General features: G+C 39.2%; 2 protein-coding genes across 4 annotated transcripts in view; both read left to right on the top strand.

Annotated features, from left to right (window-relative positions):
- Positions 1 to 620: 620 nt before the first annotated feature.
- matr3l1.2 (matrin 3-like 1.2) lies at positions 621 to 17,680 on the top strand. The gene is made up of 21 exons (XM_017474033.3): positions 621 to 726; positions 5,362 to 6,312; positions 6,735 to 6,796; positions 7,393 to 7,431; positions 8,028 to 8,128; positions 8,492 to 8,550; positions 9,247 to 9,360; positions 9,696 to 9,821; positions 10,129 to 10,284; positions 10,394 to 10,518; positions 10,612 to 11,155; positions 12,115 to 12,235; positions 12,534 to 12,553; positions 13,373 to 13,495; positions 13,956 to 14,084; positions 14,172 to 14,294; positions 14,407 to 14,537; positions 14,886 to 15,204; positions 15,312 to 15,489; positions 17,130 to 17,245; positions 17,359 to 17,680. Exons 2-21 carry the CDS (start codon positions 5,533 to 5,535, stop codon positions 17,410 to 17,412), a joined length of 3,420 nt encoding a protein of 1,139 aa, XP_017329522.1. The 5' UTR covers positions 621 to 726; positions 5,362 to 5,532; the 3' UTR covers positions 17,413 to 17,680.
- Positions 17,681 to 22,688: 5,008 nt separating this feature from the next.
- LOC108268817 (matrin-3) overlaps positions 22,689 to 27,895 on the top strand; it is an 18,061-nt gene continuing 12,854 nt past the window's right edge. Inside the window, exons 1-4 of one of the 3 annotated variants that reach the window (XM_017474035.3) lie at positions 22,709 to 22,791; positions 23,838 to 23,898; positions 25,864 to 25,994; positions 26,083 to 26,951. In XM_017474035.3, the coding sequence (XP_017329524.1) occupies positions 26,193 to 26,951 (759 nt within the window). In that variant the 5' untranslated portion in view covers positions 22,709 to 22,791; positions 23,838 to 23,898; positions 25,864 to 25,994; positions 26,083 to 26,192. Of the gene's footprint in view, positions 22,792 to 23,837; positions 23,899 to 25,863; positions 25,995 to 26,082; positions 26,952 to 27,895 lie in introns of all 3 variants that reach the window. The other 2 variants (XM_017474034.3, XM_053682388.1) reach the window with 2 other exon arrangements.

Below are 27,895 nucleotides of genomic sequence, written 5' to 3'. Positions count from 1 at the left end.
TAGTTCAGGTAGTAAAACAGAAAAATAATGGTCAACATTCTCAGCTCAGCTAGTAGCCTAAAGTTTTGTTTTATGGACACTGTGCTAATTTAGCTGTCAATCATTTACATGAACAACAATAATCCAATATTAACCAGATTAAGACAATACTCTGATTAAGAAACTACCATGTAAACAGCATTTTTTTATTACCTTAATCCGATTAAAGTCATACTTGAAGTAAACACAAATCGAATTAAGACATGTGGAGTATTCATATTTTAGTCGCATTATCTACGTGCATAACAGACATGTACACGTATGACGTAATGACGTGTGCCGTTAATCGAATTATGTTCTATAACATGTAAAACAGGGAACATGAAAGGAGTATTCTAAACGCAAGTCATGTAAACACCTTAATTACACTATTATCTTATTCAGAATGAGGTCAATAATTAGATTATTGCTGTCCATGTAAACCTAGTCAATAATGTATGACATGATCAGAGAAAAAGTTGGATTTATCATATACATCCTGTGTTCTCTATATCCACAGCGACCCTGAGCCTGAGGATAAAATGGTCACTGAAAGTGATTACAAAAGAGGGCCGGTACGCTAGGGGGCAGTGTGCGCCTCTGATTGGACAAGAGTAGCAGTGGACCGGAAGTGTGTCAGTCAGATGATCTTTTCAAGCCCGACTGAAACATATTCGCTTTTGCAGCGTGTGAGGGAATATTAAAACAGTAAGTTCTTCGCGTTAATTGTTTTATCATTCACATACGGATAAGTATTTTCCTCCAAATGTAGATCAATAAATAAAAATATGCATGATGTTTTGCATATGAAAAATGTTGACCTCTTTCCTCGGTTCGCCATTTCCCCCGATTAGCATGCTAGCTAGATTAGCCAGTTGCAATCCTGGGCATTGTGACTGCCACATTAAAAAAAAAAAATTATAATGCACAACACACTTGTTGATAATTCCCCAGTTAATATTTGTATAATTAAATGATCGCCAGTCTTTAGGTAGATGTAATCAGTCTGCTAACTAACAGTATCATGCTCTAGTAGTGAAACAGTACTCAGTAAGTCAGTAAGCTAGTTTCGGCCTTTCTCTAAAATGTCATCATCGTCCCTGAGAGAGCTGGATTTTGCATTGTTGTAGTTCACTATTAATTTGTGGAGATTTATACAAACGTGGCGGTTTCTACATTTATTCAAGTTTATTCCGCTTTCTTCACATGCAGACGCTTTCCCTGGCTTAAGTCGGGAATTTCATACTACTAGCACACACGAATCTCTCTTCACGTCCTACAGCTTCACAACTAAAAACATCTCAGACACCATTAACCTCCTCTGTCTTTTTACTCATACTTCTGTCCATCATCAGATTTGGCCCATTTTTAAAAACAAAACTCGGTGCTGTGAGTTTCACACGGACTGATCTCTCATCTGATGTGCATGTGTTTATAGCTGCAGAAAGTGAACAATGCGGTAAGCACGCTGTACATACATGGTCGATATCATGGTAGCTGTGTTGGCTCTTCTCAGCAGCTACAGCTGACATAGCATTGAGGATAATCTGCGTTTAAGAGGTGCCATAGTCAATTTTTTTTTAATCTCTTACTAGTATAAATGATGTGTAAAATTATGTAGAAACGATTAAAAGTTTAAGTCACTGTCTTGGAGTTGGAGGGAGAAAAAACCTCAGTTTGGAAATCTACTCTCGGGTCCAGAATATTTATTTGTATTTAGATTGGCCTCTTATCAGTCAATTCATACATGCATACATACATACACCCCCCCCCACCCCCCACCCACCCCCCCCCCAAGCACACACACACACACACACACACACACACACACACACACCCCATCTCCAACGCATTTCTTTTCTCCTTCTCTAGCGGATTTTCAGTGAAACCAGGTTTTGAGCGTTTTAAAGGTCAAGAATGGAGTACTTGTGGTTAGGCTTTTTTTTTTTTTTTTTTTTTTTTTTTTTTTTTTAATTTTAAAAACACTTAATGAAACTGCCTCCCTGTCCTGCCCATGTACACAAAACCATGTCCCCAGAATCTTCAACTCAGTCAGACAGGTGAAGTTATTAGCATCTTAGCCTGATCGGAGGTTTTGCCCTCTGCAATTCAGCTTTTTGATATCCAGTTCAAAACTGTAACCATGTGAATTTTTGCAATAAAGGCGGGGTCTGTAATCTTTAAGTCAGATATTTGGTGAACTTCTCATTGAGGACATGGAGGTCTCTGTACTTGCCTGTCATTCATGTTGCCTGTCAGTTCAGAAGACTCTGCCATTTGCACTAGTAGTTATGCTGCATTCGACTTCCTTGAGACCCCACTTTGATAACCACTGATCTACAGCAAATACTTGTACAGTCCACTCAAACTAATGGAAAGGCAAAACCAATTCATTTTCGAGATCAAATGATGGATATGAGATGTGAGTATATGATGTGTTAAACAACAAAAAACATAGATCCTTTTGTATCAGACCACCCAGTTTTAGGTGAATAAAAGTATAGGAATAGAAGTCTTGAAGTATATTAAAACAAGTAACACTTAATATTTAGTTGAATATCCCTTGATTGCAATAACTGCATCAAGCCTCATTCACTCATTGACATCACCAAATTATTGGTTTCTTCTTTTGTGATGCTTTTACTGCAGCCTCTTTCAGTTGTTTGTTTCATGTGGTTTCTCCCTTCAGTCTCCTCTTTAAGAGATGAAATGCATGCAAGTTGGGTTAAGGTCTGTTGATTGATTTGACAGTTTAAAACCTTCCACTTTGTACCTTGGATAAAGTCTGTTGAGTTGGCAGTATGTTTTGGATCATTTTCTTGCTGCATGATGAAGTTCCTCCCAATTAATTTGGATGCAAGTCTCTGTAAATTGTCTGACAAAATGTTCTTCTAAATTCAATCTGCTGCTACCATCATGAGTTACATCATCAATAAAGACTAGTGAGCCTGGTCCAGAAGCAGCCATGCAAGCCTAAGCCGTGACATTACCTCCACCATGTTTCACAGATTAGCTTGTATGTTTTGGATCATGAGCAGATCCTTTCCTTCTCCACACATTGGCCTTTCCATCACTTGATAGAGGCTTATTTTGGTTCCAGAACTTTTGTGGCTCATCTCTGTATTTCTTTGTGAATTCCATCTGGCTTTCTGATTCTCACTGTTGATGAGTAGTTTGCATCTTGTTATTATGTTTCTGCTTTCTAAGTCTTCTTTGAACGGTGGCTTGCGATACCGTCAGCCCTGCCCTGTGGAGGTTGTTGATGTTACTGACTACTGTTGTTCGTTTTTCTTCACAGCTCTCACAATGTTCTGCCATCAGCTGCTGTTGTTTTCCTTGGCCACCCCAATCAGTGTCTGTTGCTCTGTACACCAGTGGTTTTTCTTTTTCAGGACATTTCAAGTTGTTGTGTTGGCTATGCGCAATGCTTGTTCAATGACTGATTAATTTTCCCTTTTTTCTCAGCATCAAAATGGCTTGCTTTTCTCCCGTAGACACCATAGGTCTTCATGCTGACTTATCCTTTTTTACAACATATGCAGTCTTCACAGGTGAAACTGAAGGCTAAAACCAAGAGTAGATGTTCAGAGCTATTTTTGTTTAAACGATCAATCTAATAGAACACACCTGGGTAACAAGTAACACCTGTCAGTCACTTGGTTCAGTATTTTTGCTTGCCTACAAAATGGCTGGTCTGATACAAAATGTGCTGTTTTCTTTGTTGTTTAACACATCTACATATAAATAGCTGGAAATAAAAGCTGAAATTCTAAACCATCATCTCATATTCATATTTTGATCTCAAACCCAAATGTCTTCAGTCTACAGCAATAACTAAACAAATTGGCCTTGCTGTTCTGGTAGTTTTGGAGGGGACTGTATATACAGCACAACTAATTTAAAAATAAGAAGTGCTATTTTTTTTTCTAGTGCTGTGCACAGCCATGTTGATTTGATGTCACTCCATAAACCTGGAAGGTACTCATAGTTGAAAAGACTACTGTACTCTGCCAAGTAGGAATTTCAAGTTGAGGGAGTCGTTTTCTTTGGCTTTTCCTGGTTGGTGGTTTGGGAATTATAAGTTGTGACCAAGTCGATTGCAGCATTACAGAGTCTGTCTAGATACCCTAACCCTGTCATCCTCCCCATGAAACCACCAGCAACAACATGATGTTTTCTAATTAAAGTGTTACTAGTCCCTGTTGGGAGTAGGAACAGAACAGCTGGCGCACTTCAGAAACATTTAGGCTTAACTGGTCCTGCCTAAGATAAAGATGTTTCTGAAGACAAGGGAATGACTGGAATACATTACAGTAGAACGTGTGTTCATTACTGTTTCACTTTCTTTGTGACTGATACTCTGGTATTTTTGGTCCTTGGAAGCATTTTAACTTACCTAAACTTGTTCATCGAACACCTCTTGCCAAAATTACACCAGTGGAGTGACATTTGCAGGTAGCCAGTAACACAGTTTGTCACACATTCAAGTGTTGTTAAAAATGCATAACTCTCACTTCAATTAATGAACATTATCAACTTGATTTTCCAGTGAATGAGATCTGGTCGGTCAGCCAGTTTGCCCAAAGCCATGTCTTCAGTATAGTTTTTCTGCAGATAGACAAAGAAGCTGAATTCTCAGATTTTTGTTCTTGTCATTTATCCTGTTCAGTTGATACTTAGTTAAAAGAAGTCTGTTCAGAAGAGAAAAAAATTCTCAAATATGAAAGCTGTTCTTTTATTACTAGATTTAAGACATGCGTTAGTTCATTAACTTTCTCTGGGTGAAGAAACCTAATTGGATTTTGATCTAGTGAAGTAATTCCGTGTACTTCTTTCACATGCTGTTTCTAAATCATCTATTTAGGGATGATGTACAATACTACAGGCTCTCTTGTTCAAATAAAATGACACCTCTCCTGGAGCCAAAGCATGTAAAGCACTTAACGTTGTTCTGTCTTCTTCTGACACATTCCTACCCAATTGAAGTCGATTGTGTCTCCTGTAATTCTAATTAAAAAACAAAACAAAAATTAAGCTGGTTCATGCCTCCATGGTTTTCCTGTCCTGGCTGTGATATGCAATGCTTTTCTTTCATTCTTGGTCATTTTAAGGATGTACATACATCTGTATCTTAACAGTTCTCCATGATGATCTTTTGCTCAATTCTGTCATAAAATTCATATAGCCTTTTCTGTAACTCTTGATATTTTGGGGCATGTTGCAATGTATTGTATTGTCAGTTGTTACTTCTTTTCACTGTCTAAATTTCACTGACTTGCTTAGCTGTGGCACTGCTAACAATTAGAATGGAATAGAAATCATTGCTCCATTGTCTTTCTGCAGACCTGTTTCATTCTGTCATAGAAGAGGATCTGTCCATTCTCACCGTTGGCTTATCTTTGACATTTGGAATTTTACGGACCGTCCTTTTTGGGACAATTCAATCAGATACATCGTTCTTTACTTTAATTGCCTATCTGAGGTTGTGTCGCCTCTCCCTGTCATTTTGAAGCCATGTCTCAGAAGCTGACGCCAGACAGTGCTCAGAAAGGCTTTGCTGTTGGCCGGGGGCTCTTGGCTGCTGCCGAGACTCTGAACTTTAGCATGACCGAGTCTCGGCCTGATCCCTATGGCTCCTCGTCCCAGCAGCATGGTGGATTGATGGGATTGGGTGGAGCAGACAGCCAGGATTCCCAACTGCCCCCCCGTCGTGTTGGCAACCCTCTCAGCAATACCATGAAGCTTTTTGCCAGCCTTGGTCTCTCTCCCAATGACTTGGATGCACTGGCCCAGGTGCCTGAGGAGAACATAAGTGTGGAAACACTACCACATCTTATCATGCAGCTGAAGAACCGAAAGACCGAGGCCAGTCGACCTCTGTCCAGTGACCTCCTATCTCAATCACTCTCCCCAGACCCCTCATACAGAGGAGGTCGAGACGAGTGGAGAGATGGGCAGGGAGGAAGACTGGACCGTTCCGCAACTTCCACAAGTCAGAGCCGCACTTCTCACTCTGATTTTGGCTACAGTTCTACTCAAGATTTATCCTCTCGCAGCTACGATATGCTCGATTACGGGAGTGGTGGCAGCAGTCGGGATCGCCAGTATTCCGAGCTTTCCACTGACCGCTATCGTGGCTTAGGCACGACCTCATCTTCGACATCTGATGATCTCTTTATGCAGCGGCGGATGGGATCCCCATCTCAGGGCAAAATTCAGGATTTCTTGGGTGTCATGCCACACATGTTTCCCCATGTGTGCTCCCTTTGTGACTTTGATGTGCATTCTTCCATGGTGAGTAGTTTAGAACAGTTTCTTTCACACATCAACTTTTTTCCCCTCCTGAACATATCAGCCACATGATGGAGAACACCTGTATCCAAAATCGTTCAGTTTGCTCATCATTACATCTTGGTGTTTGTCCAGTGTGTTTAGACTGTGACCCCATTTAGTGCTTATAGTAGTCATTATTCACTATAGATTTTTGCTACAATGGTTAGTCATTGTAAATATTGTATTTAAAAATATTTAGCGATGGGCTAATATCTACTTTAAATCCATTGTCTTGTTTGCGAGGTCAACGTATATCAGGGCACATTCAAAAGCATTTATTACTGTTGAATTAGATCAATTTAAATCTAATTACTATCAGATGGACAGATCTGAATAAATAAATAAAAAACAGAGAAAAAAAAGTTTTTTGTATGTCTTTGCAGGAATGGACTCAGCACACAACTGGGATGCGGCATGCAGAAAACCGGAGGGTCCTTCTGCAATTGTATGTCCACCTAAGTGTCCTTACATTTTCATTTGCCTTTAATTTGTATGTTATTTTTAAGTTATGATTGAGGATTATATTAAGCTTCCTGGACAAATAAATTAGTCGCATGTCAAGTCTTTCCTAATACTTGGTTACACCTCCCCTCGCCAATCATTTCAGGTAAGGATTCCACCCGTATCGTGACATGTTTCATGTCAATTTTAGCTCAGTCTCCCCTTGGTTGGGTGCAATTCTGCTGAATTCCTGGGTGGCATGTGGTGTTTCAACTGCAGTTCCATGTAATACCACATGACATTGATGTTTGGTGATTCGCAGGCCAAAGTAAGAAAAAGTTGCACACAAATTTGGCTCTATGTACCCTACCGTATTCCTGGAGCGTGTGGGGTTTGAATGTTGTTCTGCTTGGACATGAAGTACGAAACCCATATGATATTGTACAAGGCACAATTTTTTTTTGTCTGGGGAGCTTATGTCTATGATTTTGTATTATTTATTCAATTAGGCATTACTATTCTTCCTCCATACAAATGATATTTAGCTTCCATCTTCAAAAGCAACAAAGTTGTTTGTTTTTCTTTTTTTCCTGTTTGTAGGTATCCAGATTGGGACCCTCAAATGCCCTCTGGTCGAATGTATGTAAATAATGCATTTATTTTATAGAGTATATATTCAGATGGGTGACAAATTAAAGGAAAATACTTTGCTTCTGTTGTGCTGTGACTGCATTTTGCTGCCATTATTTGGATACACATTTAGAGGGAAGTATCTCTTCTTCAAATCAGTACAGAGTTCTTCTTATTGAAAACATATCCTGTGATGAAACATTTCTGTCCTGAATGGTATGATCTTTCAGGATGACCCGACACCATCCACAGGGCATAAGGGCTCACTGAATGTTTTGATGATTATGAAAATGATATAAATCGAAGGTTATGGCCACTTCATCTATGGGAGCACATTTTAGTGCTCTACACTACCATAATCTTTATTTTATTTTATTTTTTAAATCATGGGAATAGCTTTTGGAAGAGTGGTGTTCATCCTTCTAGTACACTTGCAGAGACATATAAAATCTCTGCTTAGTCTTATTGAAGGTATTCTGTATACTTGTGGACAAACACAGTGTTTTTCCTTGAATTTGTCACCAGTCTGTATATGAACTAGCATAAATATTTCAGAACAGAGCAGGTTTTTCCAATGTTCAAAGTATTTACATTGTCTCTCTCAGGTCAGATTCTCTCTCTCTGAGCTCAAAAAGCCGATCAGATGGACTTCTGGGTGCTGCTCCGTCTTCTATGAGGCAGCGAACAAGCATGAGTTCAAGCTGGGGTAATTAGTCTGTGTACAGTTTTGGTTGTGTTGTTTATTACTGCTTTTGTTTAATTATCTATACTACATATAATCATGCTATGAACCTGTAAGTCTCTTGAGGAATTTGTCAATTTTTAAGTCACAAAATTTGAAGAAAAATATCATTGCAGATGGGATGTCCCTCCATCACAGTGTTGTCATTTTTTATGTGGAGAGGGTTGAAGTGTGTGACATGATTGGTCAGAGAAAATTGACATTATTCATCCAGAAGTTAATTATATGTGTAGATAAGATGCATATGGATCCTGGCCAATGTTTTGTATTGTGTTGGTGTTCTGTTGATAAATTCATAGCCCTAACTAAGGATTTCTCTTTTTTAAGGTTCTACTTCAAGCATGAGTATGTCAAGCAAAACATCATCATATTCTGTGACACCAAAGGTAATAATGCTGTACAAATTGCTGTTGAGATAAAACGATCTAGTTTCATCTTCGACATTACTGAGTAATTATTACTATTTGTGCTATTTGGGTAACACTGACATTTTATTTTAGAGATGTAACGGTGTTAAAATTTCATATCACGATTATCGTGACCAAAATAATCACGGTTTTATTACCGTATTGTTAATTTTCTGAAAATGTACTGATGCACTGAAATCATTTAAACAGGTTTGATATTTGACTATAAAGTGATGGATGGTTGTCACTAAGCTTGCTGTGATTGTCGGTACACAGTGTTCAGCCGCACACTGATTACATCACTTGCCCACCGCGGCACCGCACCCACTGTCGTTTTGCTTTTTTATAGTAATGAAAATCATGTAGTTCAGTTAGAGAATGGATGCAGCAGACAGGGTTAGCATCTTCTATTATGATTCCCTCAGCATTTTTATTAAATCCAAAGTATGACCACACTTCTGATTTGTGTCAGACTCATGCTGGGTGTGTGTGGACAGCATTTACCATGAGTTTTACAAATCATGATAATCACACACGGTTTTAAAGATAATTAAATGTGACACGGTAATACTAACCGTCTGGGAGTTTTATCATGAAACCGGTAACATTTTCATCCCTATTTTATTTACAACCTTTTTTTTTTTTTTTTTACCTTTTTCTGTCTTTGCAATTCAGATCAGAAGCAGGGTGGTGGTGGTAAAATATGACGAGAAGCCAAAGTTATCTGCTTTATTTGGTTTAGCCAATCGTTTTGGTGCCATTCGTGAACACCTTGTACTCAAGAATAAGGTAACACACTTCATATAACTTGTAAATTATATAACATATAACTCCCAGTTTTTACTTCATTTTGATTCACTGTGAATCGCCTGGTAGTTAGTGTAAAAGCAGAGTATCTACCTTAGACAAGTGATTTGTGAAAGGCATGATGTTCAGTTGAATACTATGAGATATGTTACATAAACATTCAGGAATAATATGTTTAATTAATTTAGAATAAAAATTTTCTCCTGGTATTCACTTTGCAATTGTCATTAAATAGACTATGCAGTCCTTAGAATTATAAATATTGTATTTTTGCTTCTATCGCTGCTTCAAGATGGTCACTGTTGTTTCTGTGGTAGGCCTTTCTGGAGCTTGCAACACACGAGGAAGCGCTTTCAATGACCAATCACTACCAGAACAAGCCTGCAACTTTGCATGGGAGAGAAGTGAAGATTTACTTGTCCAAGGAGCTGCTGGTGATTGAGGTAAGACTGCAGTCTGAACTAGTTAAAGGAAATAAAATCTATTTCATAATACTTAATACAAAAACTAAGCACAGATGTTGTATTTCAGTAGCTATAGGTATGCAAACTGCTATATATTTATATAGCATTTTGTTTAAATGTTGGAATATAATTTCAATAGCATTGCTTAATCTTTTAAGCAGTAACATGTCTAAAACTATTATAAGGAAAGTGATTGTATAGGGATGACCTAAAAAACAATGTGAAGATTACGTGGTGCGTTCTTTTACAAATTTTGACTGTAAATGCTAAACATGCTTCACTCTAGAAAAATGACAGACCAGATCGAGAGAACAGAAATCGAGATTCTGGTCCAGTGGTGTTCTTTTCCAATTTGCCGAGAGAGACTGAGAAGAAAGCAGAGTTACTCACAGTAGCCCGCAGATTTGGCACCGTTGTGAACCATCTATTTTTGAATGATCAGGTATCTATCATGAGTCCTATCTTCTGGTGGTTAGTCATTTAGGCTTCAATGTTATGATTCATATTGTCAGGCTTCTGTCCGTGCACACTGAAATTTTTCCTTGTCGCAGGCATTTGTGCAGATGAGCAACTCTGAGGATGCAGAGATGTTGGTGAAGTATTACACTATCCATCCACTGACCATTAGTCGTAGGACCATCCATATGAACATCTGCACAAAGTACAAGACCTTAACGTGAGTAACATATCTGTTTAAAGGAGCCGTGTCTGTAACTGTTCAAATTAGAAATCAGACCAAAAAAAGCCTAATATCTGGAACGTGTTTTAGGGTCATACCTGGTAAAGGAGAACAGTTAAAAGAGGAGCTGGAAGAATCTGGTCAGAAGAACAGCGGCAGAACAAGTTCCAAAAGCTCATCCAAGCCTCAGAGAAGCTCAAGCTCCAGAGCCAAAGAGAGCTTGTCAGAGAAGGCACAGATCTCAAAGCCTAAGGAGGTGGAAGAGGAGGTCCGGGCCGAGGCAGGCTCTGGTGATGAAGGCCAAGGTGTTGTGGAAGCTCATGATGAAGAGGAAGAGGCGTTTGGTAAAGACCAGGAGACAAAGGAATCTGTGACTGTACAGCCAGATCAGGAAGCTGGCATGGAGTTTGAGGATTCGGCTGTGCAACCAGAAGAAGAAGATGATGAAAACGCGCATGATGCTGAGGACACAGAGGTTCCAGAAGAGGAAGCATTTGAACATAAGCATGAGACTGAGCAACCGGTGGAGCATGAGGAAGATCAGGAGCAGGAAGACGACACAGAACTCAAAGAAACAGATGTGCAGGATGATGCGGAGCAGGACGAGGGCACTGCAGATGATTCTATCGAGCAAGTGAGTAGAAAGAACACTTAAATTGTACATCATTAAGAAAACCAATTCTCCATGGAATCAAAATGGAAGTTTTGTGACTTTTAGTAGGAGTATGTTAGCTTTAAGGTTGTCTATAAACTATTGTGGTCCAAAACCAAGACAAAATTTGCATTTAGAAGATGTATGCAGTCTCTCTCTACCACCAGTACGGATCAGCAATTTTGATGACATCTTTCTGTACTTCAGCTTCTCATCAGATTTTGTGTCCAATCAAATGGTCTCTACATGGTTCGTACAACAGTAAATCTGTTAACGGGCTGAAACGTATTACTTAGTGAGCACTAAAGAGATGAGGACCCTGTCCCACTACTAGAAATGTGCTGGGACAGTCCATTGCACAACAGGAAGCTCACAGCACATCTCAATTCTCAATTCAAAGATGCGTTCTATGTCCTCCTGTCCTTAGAGTTTGATCTTCCAAGGTAGCCTGGCAAGACCGGTCTTCATAAGAACACAAGTCCATTCGTTCTTAGAAGTAAGAAACGGCCTATTTTAAAAGGGGGAGGAGCCACTTGATATATCCCGCCCTGACTTCCTGTTTCAGTGCAAATTACATGAACACATCAAATAATGCCACGCATTTCGAGGCACTTCAAGGGAACTTTGAACATTGTTCCAACTCGAATAAGCTGTGCAGAGTGCTTAAGTCTAAATTCAATCTCACCATGACGTTTCTGGATCCACAACTGGACACAGCTCTCAAAAATCAACAAAATCAAAATTCACCTCATGGCTAGTCCATGCACAGTGTGTCTGCATGCGTAAGCTAACGTGTCTCTGCATGTGATGTTTACCCACACACTGCCCTGCACCCATCACAGTTCACACAACACATTGTTAAGCCTTTCTATTTGTCATTAAATGATATGGAGTCAAAAATCTTAACTGAAGTAATGTTATCTCTGTCTGTGTGGTAATAGGATGTACCAGAAGAATCTGATTTCCCTGAAGACTTTGATGAGTTTGTCACTCTGGACGAGCTGGCAGAGGAGGATGAGGCTGAACGGCACGACTCGAGATCTAGAGATAGAGCTTCTTCAGGTTCTGCTTTTAAATGTTTAGTTTGTCTAGCAGAATTCAGTAGCAGAAATTAATTAATGTTTCCAACAGGAAATGTATGGTGTTTAATGTTTGGTGTCCAAATAGGCTGCCTGTCTGCACAGTGCTGTAGATTCTGTATTGGTGTGCATTAGTTGATTATGTATTATTTACAGTCTATTTATTAACAGTTCTATATTATTAACAGTCTGAATTTTAATGGATATGAATATATAATACATTGTAATATTGATGTGAGCTGTTTCCAAATTTAAATATAAATTTTCTTATCTCCTTTTAGGTAGATCCAAGGACAGTGGAGTAAGTATTCACTTTTTAACAAAAACTTTGTGTTAGCTAATTTGACTTTCTTTAATGTTGTAACATTGTAGACTGTTGTCTTAAGAGACCCATGATAATCTGTGTTTTACATTTCAACTTTTAAAATGGCTTAGCCAAAAATAAAGTTTTAAGTTGTTTTGCCACTTATCTTAAGTTTAGGTGATCAGCAAAGTAATGTCTGGTGTCCAAGTGTGCTTTTTTACTTATGCAAAGCTATTAAGTTAAGGTAGCTAATAAATAGGAGAAGCTTGTAGCTGTCAGTTTAGCATTGTGCAGACAGCATGTCTAAATCACCCCACACTTGCTTCAAAAAAGTGTTGGCTAAATAATACCATATTTTTAATATGATACTTTTAATAACATTTTCATAAAATAGCAAGGTGAAGCCAGTCTGTGTGATGAGTGATTCCAGCTTGCTAATTTGAGATGTGTGACCTACATTTTTCACCTTTTATAGATAATTAACAACTGAACTCATTAGTTCGTTAGCAAGGCCAAAATGTGATCAACCTGTTCAGAAGCTGGCTTTAAGCTTACTTCTTAGATAAATGTATGTATCACCCTTGTAAAACACCAAACATATCTGGGGTGAGTGACAACATTTTAGGTTAAATGGAAATTTGTATAAATGTAACTTTTTGGACAGGTTCTGGACATCCAACCGGTTATAAATGTTATGTAACGACGGTTATAAAAGTTATACATTTTCATAGTAGAGTGTCTACGCTTTTTACCTGTATGTAAATTTCTTGGACTTTCCTGAGGAGTCTGCTCTAATAAGCCATACCACTTTTACAGGGCTTGAGAGTTGTCAATGTGGTTGGATTTAAACGCAGCTATGGTTATCTGGATGAGATTCTGGCTCTGGCAAAGCCTTTTGGGAAAGTTGTACGACACTTGGTTCTGCATTCCAGGCCTGAGGTGAATTTACTTTTCTTTCTAATCTTAGTAGTATTCTGTAATTAAGGGTTTTGTTCTTACTTGTTCATTCTCTTGCCTGATAATACCTGCCATTATTTATTTTCATGACTGTGTGGCATCTGAGTTTGCATTTAAGACAGAGTTTAGTATTCAAGGAATTAGAGACTTATCAATCAATAGCAGATAAAAGTTGAGCCATGCATTGCTTTATTATGCTATAAAGCAGAACATAGTCATTGAGGCTTAAAGTTTAATGAAAGTTGAGTGTAGCTGAACACTCCCAAATCATAAATTCTACCATCTAATTTACAATTCCCTGTATATGGCTCAAAGATGGGTGGTGGCCAAGCTGAGCAATTAAAGCTCATAGGTACTGCGTCGAAGAGTTGTATGTCAAACATTATTTCCTGGATTATTTACTGATTTGAAAATGTAATTTGTATCATGTTTTGTTGTGAAGGCCTTTCTGGAATTCAGCACTGAACAGGAAGCCAGATCAATGGTTCGTTTCTACAACGGAAATGTCATCCCATCCGTGTGTGGAAAAACAGTCAAAATTTACCATTCAATGACCTATGCAACCATCCAGGTGAGCAACATTATGCTTCTGCACCATAAAGCAATGCATCCAATTAGAAGAGAAAAGTCTGACATGCTTTTTCCCTAAACACTACAGAGCGGCAAAGTCGTCTATATTGGACACATTCCCCCGTTTAAATCATCAGATGCGTCCTTTTTGAAGGTTGCAGAGCCATATGGGAAAGTCAAGCGTTACTATTTGAATCGGTCACGCTGTGAGGTAACTGCGTAATCATAATAGTGCAGAATGTCTAATATACCTTATTATTCACATATCACGTCTTAATCTGTAACACTGGCATGATGTTTTGTCTCCATGTGTTTGCTTCCAGTGCTTTATTGAAATGGAGAAGGGTGAGGATGCAGAGAGATTTGTGGAGTCTGCTCGGCTGAATCCGCTCAAATTTGAAGGCAAACGCTTGCTTGTCTACATCAGCAGGAAGTACAAACAACTCAAACATGGGTTAGTGCATTCTTTTCTATTGTTTTAATTAATTGGTCATGTTTTGCTGAAACTCTGGATACGTCTATACACACAGATTTTCTCCAATCTGAATGATTGCAGATTACTAATGAATTGTATGTATCCTAAACTGGACACCCTGTAAAATATGAATATATATATATATATATAATCTATAAAATGTGTGTGTGTGTAGCTACCAGCTAAAGATTTTTGCTCATGTCCAAATATGTATCCTATATATATTTATCCTGTTTATCTTACACTCTGTTTATATGCACATTACATTTTTAATCCACTGCATGTAAACATAGCTACTTTATGCTGATTGACTATTTCACATGGCAGACACAGACCCCCAACCACAGAAGACAAACGGCCAGCCAAGAGAGAGCACTCTGAGGAGAGAGAGGAAAGCCAGAGCAGTTCCTCAGCAAAAACTACCAGTGTGAAGGAAGAGGAACCCCCATCCAAAAAAGCTAAAGAGGAGAACACTAGTGAGGAGAAATCTCCACAGGAGGAGGAGGAGGAGGAGGAGGTGAAGGAGGAGGAGGAGGCAGAAGTCAAAGCTGAACCTAGTGAGAGTGTAGCTGAAGTGAACAATGAGCACACAGAGGAACACAACACAGATACGACAGAAACTCAGAACATGGAGCTCAAACCAGCGGTCAGTATTGATATTTTTTTTCTTTTCTTATTCATGACTACATGTGTTGGAAATGGTTCAGGTTTATGCTAAATTTGCTTTTAACTTTATCTCTCTGCATTGAGCAGAAGGCTCAGAGTGACATTGATGTTCCTCTTACTGAGTCTTCATCTGTTGCATCTTCTGCTGATGTCTCTGAGAAGAGCCACGAGCCGACTGAAACACCCACGCCTCCAACTGAGTCCGTCAAAAATCCTGAAACCACTGTAGATGTTCTCGGTCCATATGATCCAAACATCCCAGTGGGTAAGTCATCATTTTAGAGTCAAATGCAAAATCTAAATGAGGGCCTGATCCTGATTATGGATTAATTACTGTGCCTTGCATAAATATTTACCCCTTAAACTTTTCCATATTATTAAAGCTCCATATTACAGCCTGGAAGTGAAATGGACTTGGTTAATATACAAATTTTGAAAAACTGCAAAATATTCTTTGTGACACAATAGTTTAACTAAACAAAAATCCTCCTGGGTGAATACTTTGTAGAACCAACTTTGACTGCAGTTAAAGTAAGTTTTCTGGGATATGTCATCAGATTTGCACATCTGAATCCTGATAGTTTTCAGGGTTTCCGCAGATCCTTAAAATATCTTAGATTCCTTAATATAAAATAAGGCCTTAATTTGCATTAAAATGTCTTAAATTTATGTTTTAAAGGTCATAAAAAAATACAACCGAACCGACAACGTTTTTTTGACTAGCTTTTTGAGATGGTAAACCTGTGTGACTGTTACACTCCATATGTGTGCGGCTCATCAGTGTTTTAGAGCGACTCGGTTCACAGTAAATGCCGATCCACACCAACTTCATCTCTGTCTGTGCTGTGTGTTTGAGATGCTTATAACCTGCATTTAGAAAACAACACATGCCAGATTCACTTTGGTTTTATATTGGTGTAATCTCAAACATGTTCGTGGGCAGAGGTTTACAGCATTTCAACTAATTGGTAATGATAAATGAATTAAAAAACTGTTGCCAACTAAGCTGAGGTCTTCCTGCGGTTTTCTGCCAAAATAAAAGCCAAGGTCTAACGCATAAAACTGAATTAAGTCAGAAATATATTACTATTGTTATATTACTATCTGTACCCCAAATAAAAATGTTATCGTTCAGTGCAATAGTAATATTACAAAATAGCATCGTGTTCACATATATAATTTTCTTTAGATAAAAATTATGTGCATTTATTATGTGTATTTAACACTAAATTAACACTAAATGATGTGCATTTAACAATACTTGTTACATTACCCTGGCATTAAATGACAAAAAACTTAAACACTGTTTCGAGGGGGTTTCTAATACAGTTGCTGAGGGAGTGATGGTAAATTTGACATCTTTTTAATCCATCTCTCTATATTTTTTCCTCTCTTGGAAAGTCATGAAAGGGAAATACTTGATTATGGTATTAAAAAGTATTAAATTGTTAGTGCTGATACCTGCAGACCTACCCTGTTTTTGCCTATTTTTTCTGGTAAATACTTCAAGGGGATGAATACTTTTGCATATACTTAAACAAATCACATCAGTGCCTAAGTATAAGTTAATTTTCCAAAGTCTTTCAAACATCTTTCCAAAGATGTTTAACACTTGGTTGATTTTCAAAATTTCTCAGTGCAAAAGGTTTGCTTAAATTTTTCAAAGCAATAAATCAAGTAACTTTGTTTAATACCATTCCTGTACATTTTTCTAAATTTGTGCAGGGAAGAATTTAATCAGACCAAACAGAAAGCAGAATAATACAAAAGTATCAGTTTTACTCTGATTCAGAATGTAGAAACACATTGTTAGGTGAAAATATGCCTGAGCTACAGTTTTTCCCTCTGTTTAGGAATAATATGTGGTGCTGATTAATCACTAACAACATTGCACTATTCTTTCAGGTGTGGAGTTTGTGAAGATGGGCTACTATTGTAGGGTGTGCTTCCTTTTTTATTCCAATGAAGACACTGCTAAAAAGGTTCACTGCAGTAGTCAGGCACACTATGAGAAACTCAAGGTGATTTCATATGGCTTACATATTTTATTACATCATGAACCTGTATTAAAGACAGAAATATACAAATGCAGGCTGTATTCATTCAAATTCAGCTTGTTTTTTCTGATTTCTAGAAACACTTGGAAAAGGAGAAGGCCAAAGCACAGCGTAATCATGAGACAAACTGAGTATGGAGGAGTGTAGTTGGTACTGCGCAGTATTTGGTTGTGCATGAAACTTAGTTTGTTTTAGTCTCTCCTTTTGGAGGATTGATTTTAGTGTCATTTTTAGGTTGATTCTGTCACTTACTCATTTACTGTTTTTCTTACATGTGTATTAGAAAAGTCGCCTATTTTCAATAGAACAGAGCCCTTTTATGGCTGTTAGTGACTTGATTTTTTTTTTCTTTTTTTTCCTTCTCAACCTGTGTTAACATTAAAGCATTCCTCACATTTACTGCTTCCTGGTTATGATGAATTCATGTCTCCTATTATTTTTAAATACAGTGGATATAAAAGTCTACACACCCCTGTAAAAATGGCAAGTTTTTTTTTTTTTTTTTTTTGAATGTTCATTCTGAACACAGCCACATCCCAAATTATAAAAGGGTGTGCACACTTATGTAACCAGGTTATTGTAAGTTTTTTAGAGATTGCCTCAGCAATCTCAGAACAGCCCTCAGATACTGCATGTGATACTAGTTAGACTGCCAATCATTACTGTAGATGATGGTGTCATCCAGATAAGCAGTGGCACAAGCAGTGTGTGGACAGAGGATTCTGTCCATGAGTCACTGGAATGTCGTGGGGGCCCCAAACAACCCAAAAGGAAGGTCACAATTTGGTGTAACCCAGAGTGGAAAAAGCAGCTTATTCTTGAGATATTGGAGTCAAGGGGGTCTGCCAATATCCCTTTCTCAAATCCAGTGTCAAAAGTGAGCTGCACCTAATCGATCAAGCAGTTCATCAATGCATGGAATTGGGTATGTCGTATTTAGAGACCATGTTGACGTTTATAAAGTCCACACAAAAATGGACAGACATGTTGGCCTTGGGCACTAAGGCTACTAGGCTGCTCCAGTCACTTTGGGACTCTTCGATTACCCCCATGTCGAGCATAGCCTTGTGTTCAGGGATCCGGCATGGGCAGCTGCGTACAGCCACACCTGGAGGACTCCCTATGTGGTGTTCTATGAGATTAGTGTGACCAGGTAGAGATGAAAACATGGTAAACTCCACCTGCAACTTGGCACCCTCTGTGATTTGTGACGAGGACAGGTGGTCTCCATAAGGGACAAAGTGGATTGAGCTATCATTTTTAGAATTATCTCTAGTCCCAGCTCTTCCCTCTACAGAACTACCATCACCAAGCCACAGAGACTACCTCTCTCCATGGTTTGAGGAGATTGAGATGACTCATAGCATAGATGGTGTCCCAGACTCACTGTGTGACCTCAAAGGGTCCTTACCACTTGGCGAGTAATTTGGAGCTTGATGTGAGTAGTGAAACAAGCACTTTCTCTCCTGGTGCAAATTCCCTTAGTTGAGTACCCCTGTTATCGCCTGTAGGAAATTCTCCTGTGTTAATTGCCGCAATGTGTGGAGTTTTGCTCTCAGGTCAAGAATGTACTGAATTTAATTTTTGTTATTAGAATGTCCCTCCACAATTTTCTCTAACGACATCTAAGACGCCGTGAGGCTTGCCTCCAAACAATAATTGAAATGGGGAAAACCCCATGAAGGCTTGCAGGACCTCTTGTACTGCAAATAACAGGGGCTAGACCCACTTATCCCAATTCCATGCATCATCATGAACGAACTTACTAATCATATTTTTAAGCGTCTGATAAACCATTTGACCAGCCCACCTGTCTATGGATGGTAAGTGCTGGTGCAAATCAATTTACTCCTCAATAATTTGTGAAGTTTGCAAAGTGTTCCTGACATGAATGTAGTGCCTTGATCAGTCAGGATCTCTTTCGGGATCCCAACTCTGGAGATAACATGGAAGACAGCCTCTGCAACGTTGCATGCTGTGACATTGCTTAGAGGCACTGCTTCTGGGTATCGCGTTGGTAATCCACTAGGACTAACACAAACTGATGCGCTTGTGCAGTCCGATCTAATGGCCCGATGAGGTCCATGACAATTCTTTTGAAGGGGATTTCGATTAATGGAAGGGGGCGCAATGGCACTTTTGGGGTGGCTGGCAGATTCACCAGCTGACATTCGCAACATGCCACAAAACACCTGCGAACATTGCCGCAACTGTCCAGCCAGTAGAATTGGACCATGAGCCAGTTTAATGTTTTGTCATGTTCTAAGTGCCCTCCCATCGGATTATGGTGAGCTGCCTGGAATAAAAATTCCCACCAGCTCTTTAGGACCAACAGTTGGGCCATTTCCTCCTGCATTATTCAATATAACCTATCCTTAATAATCTAAAAAATAGGGGTGAGAGAGGCTGAAAAAGAACATTTGCTGACCATTCATTACTTTCACTTGTTTGAAGGCGTGTCTCAGGGTCTCATTGTGACTCCAAGGGGAAATCCTCCCCTCCCTACTCTCTGCATTTCCCTAATATCGAGCTGATATCAATGGCCCCGGCACCACCTCCCCAGCCAATGCTGCACATATTCCACACCATCTATCATTATTGCAGGTCTCATTCACAAACATTTCTTTCATTAATGCTCAAAACTCTGGCCAATTTGCCCCCAGGATTAGTGAATGGGTGAGGCGAGGCCCGACTGCCACCTCCACTATATGTTTTTGTTCCCTGAATTTAATGATGATGGGTACCAAAAGATATTCACGAACATCCCTGTAGACACTCCTCACCTTCACCAAATACGCATTTCCCAATGCTTCCCCTTGAACCAAGCTTTGGTGAATTAAGGTTGGGTTATATCCTGACTCTACTAACGCATTCCCCCTCCTCCATCACGTGGCTTTGGTCCTGGAAGTGCCTGGGCTCTCTGCAATGCCAGAATGCTGGCCCAGACTTTACTCCCACACTTGCAGCCCCGAATTCACCCACCTGAGGGGAAGAGGAAACAGAAGGAGGAGGGGAAGGGATGAATATGGGGAGCTGGTCTCATTTCTATGGTGCAGGGATGTGGAAAGGAGGAGGAGGGGAAGGATGAAAGCGAGGCAGAGAAAGAGAGAAGAAGATGGTTCAAGTTCCCCCCGGATATGCTGCCTAGTGATCCTCTGCCAGCTGGACTTCCTCATCGATCGACGCCGGTTGGTGACACTGGACCCACTCCACCATCCACTCTGGTAGTAGTAGTACCATGAAGTTGATCACTTCTGCATCCCTCAGCCAGCAACCATCTTTGGCAGGTATCCCTGAGCTTCAGGGCAAATGCAAATGGGTGGCCAAGCTCGCGGAGGGTCAGCAAACAGAAACACTGGTGGTGCTGTTCAGGGGTGTGGCTGACCCATTGCAAAAATCACTTGTTTTAGGTCCGGGTACTCCAACATGTTGGTGACTGGCAGCTACTGGGCCGCAAGTTGGGCTTCTCTGGTCAGAAGCAGCAACAGGCAGGCCACACACTGGGCATCGGGCCAGGCCAATGCCCTTGCAGAGCTCTTATATAGCTCCAAGAATGCTTCTGGGTCTTCCTGTGGTCGCATCTTGTCTAGGGCAACATGGGGCATGACCACACGCCTGCTGGACCAGACCTTGGACACCTGCCGATCTGCCACCTTTGAATTGAACAGGTCCTTGATGCTCTGCTCCTTATCATGGTGCAGCTGGAGCAGGTCCTGATGCTGGGTCTGGTGGAGGTTGGTGAGGGACATGATGATCTTGGCCGGCAATAAGGACTCATCCTCCTCAGTTTTCCCAGGTTTCAGGCCCAGTGTAATACTTCCCAGGTTCGGATAGGGAACGAAGAAGCTGGAGGCAGCATTGGAAAGACTCAAACTGTGCTTTATTCTTTATCTTTTACTGTCGCTTTTCAGTGGCTTTATTTTCTAAGCGCACGCGCGCACACACACACACAGAGACAGACAGACAGACAGACAGACAGACAGACAGACAGACAGACAGACAGAGAGAGAGAGAGAGAGGTGCTGGATGGCTCTCTCTCTGACTTTAGGCACTCATCTCTCCTTTTTATTCTCGCCAAAGCTCATCGCAATACAGAACATTCATTAGTCTAATTCCCCGCAGGTGTGCAATCCTTACCACTCACCTTCTTCGGCTCAATCCTCCATTCACAAACCGGTGCTCAAGCACGCCCCCACTTCTATCACACACACACCCCCCCCAGTTCAAAGACATGCATTGTAGGCTGATTGGCATCTCTAAATTGTCCATATTGTGCAAATGGGTGTGTGATTGTGTGTGCAATTGAGCCCTGTGATTGGTTGACACCCCATTCAGGGTGTCCCCCACCTTGGGCCCAGAGTCCCCTGGGATAGGCTCCCTGCGACCCTGTGTAGGATAAGCGGTACAGAAAATGGATGGATGGATTGTAGCATTGAAAACTACTTCATACCAATATATAAAATGAATAAATAAATAAATAAATGACATATTCTGATTCATGACCACTCTCTCAAAACTAGCCTGTACTGACTGTCTTGAAAATAAATTCACCAGACCTTCTCTTTGTGGATTGGACAAGCCAAATTTAATAAATCATATAAATATAATAAATCACAATCTTTGCTCCTGAAAACTTCCATCCATCTATCTATTTTCTGCACAGCTTATCCCAGGGGACTGGAGGCACAAGGTAGGTGAAACAATGGCTTACTCATAATATCTAAAAAGACCCTCATTGGTGTAATGATGTACTTTATGGAAAGGGTCAATGATGGAATCAGTGAACAAATCTTTTTGGTGAACAGAATCAAAAGATTCTAGTCACTGGGATGAATCGAAATGAACACCACTAGAAAAAAGTCTTAACAGATAGTGTTACAGTAACATACATATTTACCTCATGTGTCTAAAAAAATTAATCCCTGCTCTAAAGTAATAATGTTAATGTTCCTTATGGTGAACCTGTTGTTCTGTGAACTTAAAAAAATGTCTAAAATGACATGTTAGGATTTGTGAATCTATATCCCTGGACGAGCAGAAGAAAGTAGGCGCCTCGCTACACACTTCCCACACCAACCCCTTGGGAGAGTTTCCCAAATGACACACAAAGTTCAAATGGCAAAATTTCTCATTTATTCCAAGAAAGACAGAGTATATATCATACTTGACAAATAACAGAGACAGTGGGTTAACTATTGATTAGCTAGGTGGAAGGACATATTTGCATAAAACAGGAAGGTATGTAAATGCACAAATGGTGAAAGAAAATGGGGGGTGTGGGTTAACAGTAAACTTATCACAACATTTTTATTATAGTGAATTGTAACCCTTCTGAGAAATAACTTTGGGCGTGTTTTTTTTTTGTTTTTGTTTTTTTTACTCAAGTAAAAAAGTAAAAAAAAAAAAAAAAAAAAGGAGACTTTTACTTTGCCTCTTTTTCCGGTTTTCTCCTGCGGGCGGAAGTTCCTTTAGCTGTCCAGCTACGCTACATTTACTAAATTCACCAAAAGGTATGTTATATTTGTTTTTTTTATTTAGTTTGTCTGTATCGCCAGTCCAGTTTTGGTATTTAGTCGAAAGATACATGACACATGGCTTTCTGCTAGCTAGCTATGTAGTATACTGAAGGGCCGTGGGAAGCTAATGCATAAAGCTCGTATAGCCTTATGGAAAATGTCGATATTTATCCCTTTCATGAATAGTTTTCAGACGTATTTCTGTTTGAGATGTTTCTATATGAAACATCTCTAAATCGCTTGAGACCATTACTGCAATTTAATGTAATCCATTATCCTGATTTCTGTTGCTCTTTATGACTAATTGCCATTCTCAGTGCAGAATGTCTCTGCAAACTCTCTACACAAAAGCCAAAATAAAATAAATAAATTATAAACTCTAATGAACGCTGCAGCTTTTTACAGTGGAATATATCTACATTTTAAATTTCAACATCTGTGTCACGCAGCAACAGTCGTAAATAATATTACTGTATTTTGTAATTCTGTTAATCAAACTATAGAATAGAGGTGAAAGTTTTTCACTCTTTTCACTGATGTTTGATGTGCTTTATTCCTGCACATGGACAGTTAATTTACTTTCAAATAAGTCATATTTTGGGGGGTTAAAAAGTTCAAATTTAAACTATATGCAATTTTCATTAATAAAAACCATCTCAGAGTATGTGTTATAATAATTTATGGCTGAAAGGGTTATCGATATTTTAAACTGCTCTACTTGACTAATGAAATCGTGCAAAAGCTTGATCACTTTGTATAGTATTTGAGAACATGAGCAAATGTTGGCTTTGTTACCCTCTATCATTGCTGATGATTGTTTTTCTTCAGTAAAACTCTAAATTGTTAACTAAATGGATTAGATGAGACAGATTGGATACTGATCACGAAGCAAACTACAATATTACAGGATCAACCACAGTAGACATACATTTAGTGGCCATTCAGTACACTGATACTGAACCAACACACACACGCCTGCAATATAGGTCACTTTGTAGGTATATAATTACTGACTGGAGCCTCTACTTTGTTTGTCAAAGAACAAGAACTACCAATGGATCACTGTTGACCTGAGTGGTGGACCACTCCCAGAACAATAGGGTATGGATTACAAGGCACTTGGGTGTAAGGGTGTCTAGTAGTAGTAAAGATAGTAATACCACAGTGCTGTTAAATACTCAAATCTGATTCCGGAAGTAGTTTAAATCACAGGTTTATATTAATGTACTCCTTTACAGCACATGTACATATAATCATTGATATTATGAAGGTTGCTTAAAGGAGACACTTATTTACCATTCATGGAGGATGTGTCAGGTGTCAACTAACCTGCTTTGTGGTTTCTCTGTAAAATAACAAGCTTAATAACTTTAAGTAAGAGAAAAAAGGGGGTAGTGAGGGAGTGACTTTTTTATAGCTGTTGTAACTTAAATGGTATGAGGAACTTGTCTTGTGGATGTTCCACAACGTTAAATGTAACTATAAACAGTTAAAAAAAAAAAAAAAGTATGACCCGTCTAGGGCTGGGCAATACAACGGTATCAGTATTTATTGGCGGTACACCTTTTATTGGTAACAGGGAAAAAAAATGTTTGGTATAATGCTCGATAAAATGTAAACATGCATGAAGTTTGGTTGCATGAAAAACCCGCCGTCTCTGGATCATAAACAGCCTATCATATGCCTTGATAAAGGAGTGTGCTACGAGTGACAAGCAAACAGCCAATAACAAGTTGCATATCTGTGGGGTTCGGTTGAGTCGTCGCCATGTGACATCAGAACACACGCGAAAATGAATTCAGTGCCTGCTGAGGAGATTGTGAATAAAAAAAGTCAGCTCACCAGGGTGGCAGTTTTTGACCAACATCAGAACACTGTTGTGTGTAAGCTTTGCAACAAAAAAAAAATGTCACGGCCAAGTATGGAGAAACAAGCTGCAGGAGACTTGTAGTGTTCATGCGCAGTGATCCGCACATGAACAGAGGAGAAATGTGACATTTTGCGACTTTTTGTGTTTCCTGTTAAAATGTCGGCTCTGGGGAGGACAGTGACTGTCCTCAGAGAAGGAGCTTGACTCGTCAGATGCAGACCTCAGTACAGTGTTATCCCGAAGTAAGTGTTAAAGTGGATGTTTTATACGAGGCTAGGCTAACTATGCTAACAGGCTGAGCACAAACCAGGAGTTCCAGGAGTCACATTCTGGACTGTAATGCGATGTTGATGTCCCTTAAAGTTTCATTTGATTGTTCTACATTTACACTTACATTGCATACATTTTGTAACATTTTATTTATTAAATTTAAGAGTTTCTTTAACACTTGTTTATTTAATCTTCATATAAGAGAAGATATTTGTTTAAATTCTGTTTTGTTTTTGACTTAAAACTAAAATTATTTGCTGTTTGCCTTAATAAAGTGGGTGAATAAAAAATAAAGGGGTTAAATTGGAACTTTTTTAAAAAGATTAAACTTTGTTTAAAAAAGATTCAAATTTATCAATAATTATTGATACTGAATGATATGAAACATTATAATGTGATAATTTTTTTTAACTGTACCACCCAGCCCTAGACACGTCGTTCATTAATAAATGTAAAAAATGTAATTGTTGACACATTGCTATGGTATAAAAGGAATAATGCCTCAGAGTGTAACATTATAACAAAATAATCCACTTCGGGGTGATACTCCAGCACGTAATTGATTATTTGCTAGAACAGCACAGCTTTCATGTTTTATTCATCATTTAGATATCAGAACCACCTGACATGTAGAACTATCAAGTAAATCAGCCAGCCAGCTAGAGAGTCTCACAGGTTGGGATGGTCTCTGTGAAACAATAGCCTCTATTCTTATTCTACCTGCTATTTCTTTGTTTGATGAGGAGAATGTGTTCCAATTTGGTGGACTTGTTTGGGCAACAACAGGAGTTTAATTTGCAACATACCTTTTTATTGTGAGAACTCCACAATAATAAACACTTCAATCCTTAAACAGACTAGTGAAGAGAAGACCTTGGTTTGCAGATCTTTACTAAACACATGCCTGCCTTGAAAATTTCTTCCAGAACAGGAAACGGCATCTAGCTAGCCTCGCAATTATCAACACACCCATTTCAGAATCCTGGTGTGGTGGTGTGTCCTACATGATTGCTTAATGCACCAGCCTTGAACGATTATGTCTCACTGATGCTTGGAGGTAAGTCTGAGTTTGTTGACTTGTTACTTGGCAACGAGAAGGACCTTGAGTGCATGATTTTCTTTTTATCTACAACCTTTATCAACAGGTGAATGATAGTCTGCAACTCAACCAACATCAGCTCCCCTTGAAAACTGCTCTTGCTGATCACTTGCTTTGTCTGCTGTTTTGTCATCTGGAAATCTCCAGCCCTGAAGCATGTCTCAGAAATACCCCTACACGAACACAGGGGATGACTTTCTATCACATCAAGACATGTATCCGGATTCGTACCAGAGACAATCCAATACGTACCGGCCAAGTGTTAGATCCTCGTCTCAGGAGCAAAATTGCTCTACAATTTCCAGGAGAACTATAGACTCTCCTGTCAACTTACCCGGGCAGGCTTTGTCATTTCTTCACAGCTGTGGATTGGAATCGAGCGATATAGCCCACCTTGCAGAACTTCCTGAGCATCTCTTCACGGTCGAGACACTTTCTGAAATGCTTTTACAGATCAAAGAACGTAAATTATCCAGCACTTCATCATCTAGGCCCAGCACAAGTCAGCCTCTTGACGATACCTCAACTCGTGCCTGGGAGGGTAGCAGCCACACCAAACCAGTTGAGTATCCAATTGATCGACCTGCGCACCCAGTGTACCCTCTTCCTCCAGAGCAAGTTCAAACCTGGCAAGATCGCTGGGGGAATCCTCGACGAAGAAGTTCTTTATCCACCAACAGTGCTCCAGACTACATCGTCTCCAAGGACACTGGCCCATATAGCAATACCACAGAATCACCAGAGGCCTCGTCACGCACTTTTGTTGATTTCGGACCGAGGCCTCTCCTTTCTCTGAGATTAGAGCCACCTGTTATCGTGCCTACTAGGAAGGAGGCCTCAGACTACAATTGCAAAATTCCCCCGGCTTTTCCTCATGTGTGTTGTCTCTGTGACGTATCTATCCGTTCTACAAAGGTAAGTAGCATCTTGAGTTTTCATGCAGCTATCATTACCACCTCGACACCAAAAGATGTAAATTAATATCAGCTTTGGACACTCCGGTAAGTTTATTGGGAAACGCTGTAGAAATATTATATCTATACTACAGCCCATGATTAGTGTTATTTTATTTATTTGTTTGTTTGTTTCATATGTTTCCATATGTAATTTAAATTGGCTTTGTTTTTAATTTGGATTTATTCATTTCTTGCAATTTTAAGTTCAAATTGATATCTCCCGACCATTTTATATATATATATATATATATATATATATATATATTAGTTAATCATTTTAGCTCTATGGGCAGAGCACATTTTTGCCAGATCTATAGAGAATAAAAATACACAGATTTGTAACTATCAATTAAAAAAAAAAAAACATGCTAATGTTGCCTTTATCAGTCCATATATTCTGGCGGTATGAGGTATTCTGTCAAACTCGCAGTTAAGTTTTGGAAAGCTGGTGACTTCTATTAATAACTTCTGCTAAAGATATAAATCCAGCCTGAACTTCAGCTTTTTTTCAGTAGGTTAATGTTTTTGTATCGAGTAGGTTTGGGACGAAATGTTGCCATCTAATACCATTAAACTTTGCTACTTTCCTTCTGCATTTATTACTTAAAATTGACCATATTTTTAAGACTTAACAAAAAACAATTTATGTCTGCCTTGTATTTTATTTCATTTATGTTCAGGAGCATTTCTAGTTTTGTTTCATTGTCTTTTTCAATTTAGTTTTTGCTTATGTTAGTTATGAAATGTTCTGGCATTTTTTTATTGAAAATAACTTTGGTGTCTGGAACAAGAAAAAATTTCTCCCAGTGGCGAGGCTAATTATCTGGAACATTCTGCAAGGCATATTTATTGCACTCTGTTGGAGCTTTATCTAATTCTATACAATGTGGATGTATTTTTGTC

Source organism: Ictalurus punctatus, chromosome 8 (genome assembly GCF_001660625.3).
Source record: "Ictalurus punctatus breed USDA103 chromosome 8, Coco_2.0, whole genome shotgun sequence".
Classification (NCBI taxonomy): domain Eukaryota; kingdom Metazoa; phylum Chordata; class Actinopteri; order Siluriformes; family Ictaluridae; genus Ictalurus; species Ictalurus punctatus.
The sequence above is the reverse complement of the archived record's forward strand: the minus strand, read 5'-3'. Positions and strand labels throughout refer to the sequence as shown.